General features: G+C 40.7%; 1 protein-coding gene across 3 annotated transcripts in view; it reads right to left on the minus strand.

Moving 5' to 3' along the window:
- Nucleotides 1-7,469: 7,469 nt before the first annotated feature.
- LOC115154296 (delta-sarcoglycan) overlaps nucleotides 7,470-12,328 on the minus strand; it is a 268,808-nt gene continuing 263,949 nt past the window's right edge. For all 3 annotated transcript variants that reach the window (XM_029700373.1, XM_029700372.1, XM_029700374.1), the window contains exons 7-8: nucleotides 9,818-9,941; nucleotides 7,470-7,759 (exon numbers count right to left, since the gene is read on the minus strand). In XM_029700373.1, the coding sequence (XP_029556233.1) occupies nucleotides 7,580-7,759; nucleotides 9,818-9,941 (304 nt within the window). In that variant the 3' untranslated portion in view covers nucleotides 7,470-7,579. The remainder of the gene's footprint in view (nucleotides 7,760-9,817; nucleotides 9,942-12,328) is intronic.

The following is a 12,328-nucleotide window of genomic DNA, read 5'->3' on the forward strand; positions in this document are numbered from 1 at the left end:
TGTCTTCACATCTCAAGTGAATACTTGGTGGAAGCACCTCTGATATCCATTACAGCTGTGAATGATTTTGAATAAGATTCTACCAACTTTGCACAACTCTTATGGCATCATATATCTATTGATTTTGTCAAAATTGCTCAACCTCAGTCAATTTGATTGGAAATCATTGATGCACAGCAATATTCAAACCTTACCTGTGATTTTCAAGCAGATTTAAGTCAGGACTGACTACACCAGTCAGGAACACTCAACACAACTTGGAAAGACAATTTGTCCTGCTGAAAAATACAACTATCCCAGGGTTAGGTATTTAGAAGACAGGTTTTCTTTCTACCTGGGTTTTTGCCACTTTCATATTTATTTTGATCCAGACAAACTCCCCACTGCTGGTGGCAAGCATACCCTTAACATTATGCTGCCACCACAGTACTTTGTTTCACTCTTGTGTTGTATTGGATTTGAACCAAACCTAAAGATTTTAATTTAGGCCTAAAAGTACATTTATTTGGCATGTTGTCTTTCAGTATTACTTAATTAACAGCCTTGTTCAAACATAATAGATTATTTGGAGTGAACTTTTAAACACAGGCCTCCGTCATTGCACTTTGTCATATGTAAGGGATAACCAACGAGGGGCTATGGGTTCTATGGAAAATAATGAGCGACGTGGAAGGTGTGCTCCAGAAAACGCAAGCTTCAAGAGAATGCATAGAGCCCTGAGTTGATTATCACTATTTTACCATGGCTTTAATTTAACACATTGCCCCTACAAATGTGTTCATTTTCCAGTAGGAATATGTTCAACATCCACTGAAGTAGCTAGAAAGTTCACTAGATGCCTACGGTAGTTGCCAAACAGACAAACATACTTGCTAGTTTAGTCAACCAAACCTTCAGTCCTAGCTTGCTATATTAAAAATCTGACAATTATGCTTTAAATTAGATTTTTGCTTTCAAAACCAGTTGAAACAATACATGTAAGAATGAACTATAGCCATTGAATTCTACTGTGCTGATATATCGTGCATTATAGGGAAATAATGCCAATCTGGAATGCCCTTCAAGCCAATCAGAAACGATTATTCAACAATGCCTTGGTATAAAAGCCAGTATTGTGGAGTAAATGCAATGTCGTTGATCCTCTGTATTTTCAATTATTGTGGTGGCAGCATCATGTTATGGATATGCTTGTCACCAAGAGGGACTAGGGAGTTTGTTAGGATCAAAATAAATATTCAAAGAGCAAAGCCCAGGTAAAAAGTTAGAGGAAAACCTGTCTCAGACCTCTGAATGCGTAATCCTGGGATATAGTTTCATTTTTTCAGCGGGAAAATTACACACATTTCAAAAGACACACCAAAATGGCTTTCTAGTGGTGTTGAGTGTTCCTGAGTTTCCAGTATCATTCCTGACTTAAATATGCTTGAAAATCAGAGACAATGTTTGAATATTGCTGTTCATCAATGATTCCCAACCACATTTACTGAGCTTGAGCCATTTTGACAAAAACAATGGACATAAGTTGACCTAAGAATTATGCAAAGTTGGTAGAATCTTATTCAAAGTATTTCACAGCTGTAATGGCTGCTAAAGGTGCTTCCACCAAGTATTAACTCTGAGGTATGAAGACATATGCAATCAAGACATCTTAGTTTTTAGTTTTTTATTAATTTGGAAAATGTTAAAAAAAAAAAAAATCAGTTTGGAGTAGGTTGTGTTTGTAGACCAGTAGGGAAAACAATCCAATGTAATCCTTTGTTAGATTACATTTTAAGGCAAAAAAAATGTGACAACTGTGAAAGGGATGTGGCACTATATGTACAGTATGTGTGTGTCTCATAACTTTTTGATGGTGCCAAACATCTGAAATATAAGAATGCTGTAGTTTAGGACAACTGATCTGCTTTTCAGACAATAATAACTGTATAAAACAGACAAAATTAAATGCAATGTGCCTGGGGAAATGGTTCAGTCATCTTGCAGTTTAGTTTATTATATACTCTCAACAATACTCAGTGGCATTTTACAGTGTGCACATCAGAAATCAAAATAAATAAAATGCTTTTATGTGGAGAAAAAAATTATATTTATATAATTTTACAGAGGCGATATAAAACATAACATCTCTTGAATATACAGTAGCACAATGCTCCACAACATTGACAGAGCTGTAAAAGCCCTGTGGTAAAAACCCTCCTGAAGACTGTATTGCTTTCTTCAGCATGGATGATGAGCTAATAACAAGTGGTGTAAGATGAGGCAAACGGCCCCATTCAAATGGAGTAAAAAAAAGCAGATGTTGATGCCAGGCAAAGTGGACTTTAGGAAATCCTTTTGCTCTCTAATGAACTTGAACACAGACACTGTTCACTTCAGATCGCCTCAGAAGGATTGCAGTGTATGGGAGCTAAGGACAAGACAAGTACTCAATGAGTACCGTACAAGATGACTATGTGTTAAGTCATAGTAGGGGCCCCTCCGCTTTTTGGTTTGTGTGTCTGTAACTCTGAGCATCATTAAACAAGTAAAGCCAAATACACAGTCGATAGAAGACATAAAAAAAACTCTTAGTAGAACAAATTCCACACGACACACGTAAGGAATGCAAAGACCTCACCCCCAACTGCCAAACAAAATTGGCAAATGTTTCGTTGATCTCAGTTTGTGAGAAGTTTACACAAAATAAAGAAAAAGCAATATAACCTTTCCCAACTGGCAAACATGGTATACTAAACATGCTAACCTGTAGAATATCAAGATATTTACTTATTCAATCTTTTTTTGTTGTTTGAAAAACACATGATATTATAAAAGCTTTAATTTAGAAAAAGAGCAGATTTTTCATTTCATGAGGTTGTGCCCTTGACACACTCAGATGTGATTATGTGTATTTACAGATAAACGGTATAAAAAGTTGACACTCTTGCAAATATTTCAAAAACAAAAACCATGTGTTTACCAATATGTCGGCCCTGATCTTCTTGTCAAAGGCATTAAACCGCTGAAAAAAGACGACAGGAGAAGAAGAGAGAGAGGGTGTGGGTGCATGCAGTTGGGTGAGTCAGAGAGATCTTTGCATTCCCATCCTCTACACACAAAAAAAGGATTGAACCAAAAGGAAAAACTAATGTTGACAAAAGAAAGTCTGTGTGATGTGCTTCTCCTTGCCACAAGTGCATTGATATAAGGCACAGGCACAGTTTCCCCTCTTTGAACAGAGTGGGTCAGTCCCAGTACGAGGAATTGGTAGGGTGACCACCTGTGAAGACCATCACCATGCAATGTTTACTATTACTACTACTACTAATGTTCTCTTAGTGGTGTGGGTTTAAAATCTGTGCTGCTTTTGTTTTCTTCATGATTTTAAAAAGTCAACGTTGACATGAATTGACATGATATGAAAGTGAACCAAGCCGGACACGTTGACAGTCAAAATCATTCACAAAAGAAAACACTATTGTTACACTCTTCATATTTCAAAAGTTACAATATCGTTAGAACTGCTCAAATTTGATCATTGAACAAAATAGCAATGAGCCTTCTATCACTACATGTGTGGTAGGTGGCATGAAGCAGAGAGATGGGGAGATAGCAGGATATTGCAGGGTTTCTAATGTGGGTGATCACCCTAGTGATTCTGGTACTGAAATTGTCTTCAGGACATCGAACAGAACATTGTCTCTCCGAGTGTCTCTTTGTAAATCTCAGGAGGATCCCTCTCAGTTCCTGTCAAAGGCTGTTAGAAGGAACAGAACCCCTAAGTGTCAATGTATATGCATGATTGCGTGTGTTTCTGTGTATGTGTAGATAAGGTTTTCTATGTGTTGCATTGTGTATGTGTTTCACTTCATGTGTGTGTTTCAGTATACATGTGGATGTTGGTTTCAGTGTGTGTGTGTTTCGATATGTATGTATGTATGTATGTATGTATGTATGTATGTATGTATGTATGTATGTATGTATGTATGTATGTATGTATGTATGTATGTATGTATGTATGTATGTATGTATGTATGTATGTATTCATGTATGTATGTATTCATGTATGTATGTATGTATGCGTGTGTGTTTCAGTGTGTGTGTGTTTCGATATGTTCTGCATGTATGTATGTACAGTGGGGAGAACAAGTATTTGATACACTGCCGATTTTGCAGGTTTTCCTACTTACAAAGCATGTAGAGGTCTGTAATTTTTTATCATAGGTACACTTCAACTGTGAGAGACGGAATCTAAAACAAAAATCCAGAAAAGCACATTGTATGATTTTTAAGTAATTAATTTGCATTTTATTGCATGACATAAGTATTTGATCACCTACCAACCAGTAAGAATTCTGGCTCTCACAGACCTGTTAGTTTTTCTTTAAGAAGCCCTCCTGTTCTCCACTCATTATCTGTATTAACTGCACCTGTTTGAACTTGATACCTGTATAAAAGACACCTGTCCAAACACTCAATCAAACAGACTCCAACCTCTCCACAATGGCCAAGACCAGAGAGCTATGTAAGGACATCAGGGATAAAATTGTAGACCTGCACAAGGCTGGGATGGGCTACAGGACAATAGGCAAGCAGCTTGGTGAGAAGGCAACAACTGTTGGCGCAATTATTAGAAAATGGAAGAAGTTCAAGATGACGGTCAATCACCCTCGGTCTGGGGCTCCATGCAAGATCTCACCTCGTGGGGCATCAATGATCATGAGGAAGGTGAGGGATCAGCCCAGAACTACACGGCAGGACCTGGTCAATGACCTGAAGAGAGCTGGGACCACAGTCTCAAAGAAAACCATTAGTAACACACTACGCCGTCATGGATTAAAATCCTGCAGCGCACGCAAGGTCCTCCTGCCCAAGCCAGCGCATGTCCAGGCCCATCTGAAGTTTGCCAATGACCATCTGGATGATCCAGAGGAGGAATGGGAGAAGGTCATGTGGTCTGATGAGGCAAAAATAGAGCGTTTTGGTCTAAACTCCACTCGCCGTGTTTGGAGGAAGAAGAAGGATGAGTACAACCCCAAGAACAACATCCCAACCGTGAAGCATGGAGGTGGAAACATCATTCTTTGGGGATGCTATTCTGCAAAGGGGACAGGATGACTGCACCGTATTGAGGGGAGGATGGGTGGGGCCATGTATCGCGAGATCTTGGCCAACAACCTCCTTCCCTCAGTAAGAGCATTGAAGATGGGTCGTGGCTGGGTCTTCCAGCATGACAACGACCTGAAACACACAGCCAGGGCAACTAAGGAGTGGCTCCGTAAGAAGCATCTCAAGGTCCTGGAGTGGCCTAGCCAGTCTCCAGACCTGAACCCAATAGAACATTTTTGGAGGGAGCTGAAGGTCCGTATTGCCCAGCGACAGCCCCGAAACCTGAAGGATCTGGAGAAGGTCTGTATGGAGGAGTGGGCTAAAATCCCTGCTGCAGTGTGTGCAAACCTGGTCAAGAACTACAGGAAACGTATGATCTCTGTAATTGCAAACAAAGGTTTCTGTACCAAATATTAAGTTCTGCTTTTCTGATGTATCAAATACTTATGTCATGCAATAAAATGCAAATTAATTAATAAAAAATCATACAATGTGATTTTCTGGATTTTTGTTTTAGATTCCGTCTATCACAGTTGAAGTGTACCTATGATAAAAATTACAGACCTCTACATGCTTTGTAAGTAGGAAACACTGCCGATTTTGCAGGTTATCAAATACTTGTTCTCCCCACTGTATGTGTGTGTGTGTGTGTGTGTGTGTGTGTGTGTGTTTCGATATGTACAGTGAGGGAAAAAAGTATTTGATCCCCTGCTGATTTTGTACGTTTGCCCACTGACAAAGAAATGATCAGTCTATAATTTTAATGGTAGGTTTATTTGAACAGTGAGAGACAGAATAACAACAAAATAATCCAGAGAAACGCATGTCAAAAATGTTATAAATTGATTTGCATTTTAATAAGGGAAATAAGTATTTGACCCCCTCTCAATTAGAAAGATTTCTGGCTCCCAGGTGTCTTTTGTACAGGTAACGAGCTGAGATTAGGAGCACACTCTTAAAGGGAGTGCTCCAAATCTCAGTTTGTTACCTATATAAAAAACACCTGTCCACAGAAGCAATCAATCAATCAGATTCCAAACTCTCCACCATGGCCAAGACCAAAGAGCTCTCCAAGGATGTCAGGGACAAGATTGTAGATCTACACAAGGCTGGAATGGGCTACAAGACCATCGCCAAGCAGCTTGGTGAGAAGGTGACAACAGTTGGTGCGATTATTCGCAAATGGAAGAAACTCAAAAAAACTGTCAATCTCCCTCGGCCTGGGGCTCCATGCAAGATCTCACCTCGTGGAGTTGCAATGATCATGAGAATGGTGAGGAATCAGCCCAGAACTACACGGGAGGATCCTGTCAATGATCTCAAGGCAGCTGGGACCATAGTCACCAAGAAAACAATTGGTAACACACTACGCCGTGAAGGACTGAAATCCTGCAGCACCCGCAAGGTCCCCCTGCTCAAGAAACCACATATACATGCCCGTCTGAAGTTTGCCAATGAACATCTGAATGATTCAGAGGACAACTGCGTGAAAGTGTTGTGGTCAAATGAGACCAAAATGGAGCTCTTTGGCATCAACTCAACTCGCCGTGTTTGGAGGAGGAGGAATGCTGCCTATGACCCCAAGAACACCATCCCCACCGTCAAACATGGAGGTGGAAACATTATGCTTTGGGGGTATTTTTCTGCTAAGGGGACAGGACAACTTCACCCCATCAAAGGGACGATGGACGTGGCCATGTACCTTCAAATCTTGGGTGAGAACCTCCTTCCTTCAGCCACGGCATTGAAAATGGCTTGTGGAGGGGTATTCCAGCATGACAATGATTCAAAACACACGGCCAAGGCAACAAAGGAGTGGCTCAAGAAGAAGCACATTAAGGTCCTGGAGTGGCCTAGCCAGTCTCCAGACCTTAATCCCATAGACAATCTGTGGAGGTAGCTGAAGGTTCGAGTTGCCAAACGTCAGCCTCGAAACCTTAATGACTTGGAGAAGATCTGCAAAGAGGAGTGGGACAAAATCCCTCCTGAGATGTGTGCAAACCTGGTGGCCAACTACAAGAAATGCCTGACCTCTGTGATTGCCAACAAGGGTTTTGCCACCAAGTACTAAGTCATGTTTTGCAGAGGGGGTCAAATACTTATTTCCCTCATTAAAATGCAAATCAATTTATAACATTTTTGACATGCGTTTTTCTGGATTGTTTTGTTGTTATTCTGTCTCTCACTGTTCAAATAAACCTACCATTAAAATTATAGACTGATAATTTCTTTATCAGTGGGCAAACTGATACAAAAATCAGCAGGGGATCAAATACTTTTTTCCCTCACTGTATGTATGTATGTATGTATGTATGTATGTATGTATGTATGTATGTATGTATGTATGTATGTATGTATGTATGTATGTATGTATGTATGTATGTATGTATGTATGTATGTGTATGTGTGTGTGTGTGTGTGTGTGTGTGTGTGTTTCAGTGTTAGTGTGTGCATGTGTGTGCTTCAGTGTTAGTGTGTGCATGTGTGTATTCTAGAGGCAGACATTGTTGCTGATCTGGCAGGTGGAGCCTGTCCCGGCCTGTGATAGGAAGAGTTTCCCGTTGGGACAGACACACACCTCATAGACAGTCTGCCTGGTAGTGGTCCCCGAGGGAGAGGCCTTGCCCTCAGGCAGACGCAGCAGCCTGATCCTCCGCGCGTCCAGAGTGATCTGACCACAGGGAGACAATGAGTTAAATGAGGACAGAGTCATGTTATTTATTTATGTATAGATGTGGTAAAGAGGTCAATCGAACTAGACCAAAACACTGGAATTGCCATGGAAACACGTGGGGGAAAGAGCTGTGGGGGAAAGATCCCGAGTCTCCTCATTGCCCCCAAACAAAATTACCCTACATTTAGGCTATTATTTATATGTGTATTTCACACTATGTTGAGGTAAAAACCAGAGTATAATGCTGGTATGGATGTCAACCCCAACACATGTTCATGTCATCGTCACCAATCAACTGCATTACAGTTCAAAACTACTTTGACTACAACCACCGATTTCTGTATGTGAGCTATGCTAACCATGTTATACGAACAGGAGTTAGCAAAGCCATAGGAAGTAGGGGTGCTGAGGGTGCTGCAGCACCCCTGAAAAATCTGAATTAAAAACAAATCTTTATAAAAAAAATTGAATAATTGAAAAAAAAGGAGTGCCCTGCGCCTTTGCTAGTCCTGTATTAGCTGACCGTTATAGCTGTGTCCCCCGCCCCACCCTTTCTAAACTTGATTATATTATTACATATTACGCAGCGAAAACAGCCAAATATATCCACATTGAACTTAAGTAACCACATTGTGGGTCTGTTACAACACATAAATAATGACAGATTTGACAAATATCCACTTTGTTAGATCAGGTTTGTTGAATGTGCGCCAATCTGGTCAATGAAACATCCACGTTCCATTGACTCCTTTACCGCATATATAGTTGGATAGGTGGGTGAGTGAGTGAGAGAGAGTGAGTAGAGAGAGATAACTGTGTGGCTCTACCCATGTATAGCCTCTACTACCTAACTTCAAGACAATCACAATGAGAGATGATAAATCACTCAAAGCTCTGTGGACAATATACTGTAGATCTGTTTGTATTACCTGTTCAAAGCACCTCTGACATTCTTCTCTGGGCTGAAGAGAAGTGGCTATTGACAGACAAAGCCGTTTATGGCATTAACCTCTCAACGGCCACACACCCAACTCATCTCTGTACGCTGAATTATTTACTCCTTTATGATTTAAGACTGACAAATCCATACCCAGCGTTTAAGCTACCAATCAATTCCAGCAATAACTTCTCACTTTACTCCGGTATTATCATTTGAATTGGTACAGTACTTCTCTCTCGCCCAACTTTACCATTCCACCAAACCAGACAGTCAGTCTAAATCCCATCTCTCTAACCTCCTCTCCCCCTCGCCCTCCCGGGACTTTTATTATTATTATTTCCCTAGCCGGGAGAGGATCTGCTCTTAATATAAAAGGTAAAAGGAGTCATTTCCAGGGGCCTCAGGGAAGCATTCCTATCAAATGACCTGTAACACTTTTAAGTAGGGAGTCTCAGCTGACTTCTCCACACATCTGCTATTGAGATAATCTCTGCAGTGAGAGAGAGGCCAGGGGCCGGGTATCAGCAGGTCTCTAATAGATAAACCTCACCACTAATTGCGGTTGGAAGTGCCAAGGGGCTCCTAGAGAGCAAGAGGTGTCTTGTGAAGTGTCTGTCCACGAGTCAGGCAGGTGACAAATGGACAGTTGGAAGGCAACTCAAATGGAGTGTGAGAGCAGGGGTGCAGTTACATGAGGAAGATGGCAAAGCACTAAATTTTTTATATAAGCCACATCAAGTCCATAAAATTGAGAGGGGCCTCTGTTCATGTATTAAATCAAATAGTCCCATGATTCTGTTAAATTGTCTGATAAAACTTTGGAAGAATAACCCAAGGGCAACAATAGAACAAGTAAAGTTTTACCCTCATCAACATTCACTTCAGATCATAACATCGACAGACAGATATACAGATGTAGAGTATACACAGTTTAAGAAGTGTTAATGCAGCCTTCCTTCCTTCCTGACTTCCTTCCTTCATGAGATCAGTGATTAACTAATCTGACATAACTTGAAAATAAAAGCTATGGGGTGAAATCCTTTAGATCAATGACTACTTTAACGGAGGAGTAAGAAAATATGCAAAGATAAAAGTTGAGAGAATGGGCCCCCTACCTCTCCGTCTTTGGACTCTAGGCGTAGGTCACTTCTACATGTGGCCTGGATGTCCCCTGCCTCTGCTAGGATCTGGATTCCTTTAGGGGCCTCCATGTACAGAGACCGCGTGGGAGACTCCAGGCTGGAAGAGAGAGAAGAGACAATTCCATCAATGAATGACTGAATACCCAAGATAAATCAGAAGAACCATAGCCATGGGGTAGAGATGATTTATTAGGGGTTCACAGCAAAGCTATTGTTATTCTTTAATAATTTTTTTCTTGACAGTTAAGTCAAGCGTAGATTGGTAATAGTTTTTTTTTAATTTGGCACACAGAAACTGCAGGCCATGATTGACTTGGTCAAAAAGAATGGTACTGATTGGCCTGTAGGTGCCTCAGTTATAAGCAGTCTCACTTAAACCCTCATATCCGCCTCCAAATAACACCAAAAATATGCCCATATGTTTGTAGACCCATGGCAGATCTGTTAACTTAGTTTGAGAAAAGCTAAGGGATTTGTTAAGAGATGGCAGAGTTATTGATCAATCAGAAAATCTGATTTTACGTGTCCATTTAAATACTTTGTAAATCCACTTCACAATGGCCTATCACATTTTTACGTTTCAGGTTCATCAAATACATTACCATGATGAACCATGTTAAGTTTGTCATTGGCATACAGTATCTGGACATCTGTTTTTGGGAGATGCTGGGTTATCACATATCCGGTCGTGAAAATGTCCTTTCGTAGGATACCCGGAGGGCTTGTTCGACATTGCAGCTGACACTGTAGCCGACAGTGCAGGTGAATGCCTACTGACTGATCTACAAAGAACCTTGCATCATAAATAACTACTCATTATTATTTGTAGATCAGTCAGTAACAATTTACCCATGATACAATACGGTTTTGATCCTCTCGAACATGGCCATTAATATCCGTTGGTTGATTGGTTGAGGCTTTTTGGGTGCATGACGTCACTCCGAGCTCTTACCAAAACACAAAACATGATGGATAGTTTCTCACCTCGGATCTGATAGTACCCGCGCCCCAATAACATTGTCGCCGAGGAGGGCTTGCTAGCAACAGTATTTGAGTCATCTCAGGTGTTTTCTTGTAAAACAGCTCAGCTAGCTAGGGAAATGCTAATTCACAGAGTGTACAAAACATTAGGAACACCTGCTCTTTCCAAGACATAGCTTCCATGACACCTGGTATCTTTCCATGACACCAAGTGAATCCAGGTGAAAGCTATGATCCCTTATATATGTCACCTGTTAAATCCACTGAAATCAGTGTAGATGAAGGGGAGGAGACAGGTTAAAGACATACTTATAAGCCTTGAGACATGGATTGTGTGTGTGCCATTTGGTGTAAATGGGCAAGACAAAATATTTAATTGCCTTTAAACGGGGTATGGTAATAAGTGCCAGGCGCACTGGTTTGAGTGTATCAAGAACTGCAACGCTGCTGGGTTTTTCATACTCAACAGTTTCCTGTGTGTATCAATAATGGTCCACCACCCATAGGACATCCAGCCAACTTGACACAACTGTGGGAAGCATTGGAGTCAACATGGGCCAGCATCCCGGTGGAATGCTTTTGACACCTTGTAGAGTCCATGCCCTGACGAATTGAGGCTGTTCTGAGGGCAAAGGGGGGTGTAACTCAATATTAGAAAGGTGTTCCTAATATTTTTTTACACTCAGTGTATATATCCTTAGAAGCTGTGTGAATATAAAGTCACTGCAACCTTAGATGGCTGCACCAGACCAGTTGGTGGCACTATAGATGTTATTGGCACAAGCGGCACTAGAGCAATAACTATTGGTCAAGTGGAATTTTTCTCATGCAAATTAATATTAGATTTAAATCATGCAGACATACAATGTGAAATATTGTGATTAGTATATCCGTATATTCACATATTATTGCCCTATTATGTGGTCTGAACATACTGAAAAGAGGATATTTTATTCAGTAAAATGAGAAACCGGAAGTTCTGTCGCTTGCGCAGTCAGCATATTACAGCTGTGCGAGTGTATTGAATTATTCTGGAATGCTAATGTGGAGTGTACCAATGGATATTTAAATCAACATGGTAATGCTTTCACTGATTGCACATAAAGGAAAGTAGTTCCTTCATGATAGAGGGCTTGTTTCGTTATCCAACTGATCTTGTGTCCTTTCTGTCATCCTGTCCACCCCGTTCATTGCTGCAGCAAGTGACTACAACACACATCAAGTGAATAAAACACACTAAAAGTGAAAGGTAAATTCTGTAAATTGAGATTTCCCAAAATTATTTCTGCTTGCTGCCATATGTATCAGTGGTTCATACATAGGGCCTCCATTGTGTAAGAATATGCTATCCATGTCTATCTGTTGGGGGAGTGTTGTTATCACTCTGTCAGGGATAGGAGATATGAACCAGAGTGTGGAACGGAGACAGATAGACACTAGACAATGATCTGGGATAAGAGGTTGTGGCTGTGACTGCAGTACCAGAGCTTCCAGTTCATTTCC

The sequence above is a fragment of the Salmo trutta genome, chromosome 19, assembly GCF_901001165.1.
Source record: "Salmo trutta chromosome 19, fSalTru1.1, whole genome shotgun sequence".
In the NCBI taxonomy this organism is placed as follows: domain Eukaryota; kingdom Metazoa; phylum Chordata; class Actinopteri; order Salmoniformes; family Salmonidae; genus Salmo; species Salmo trutta.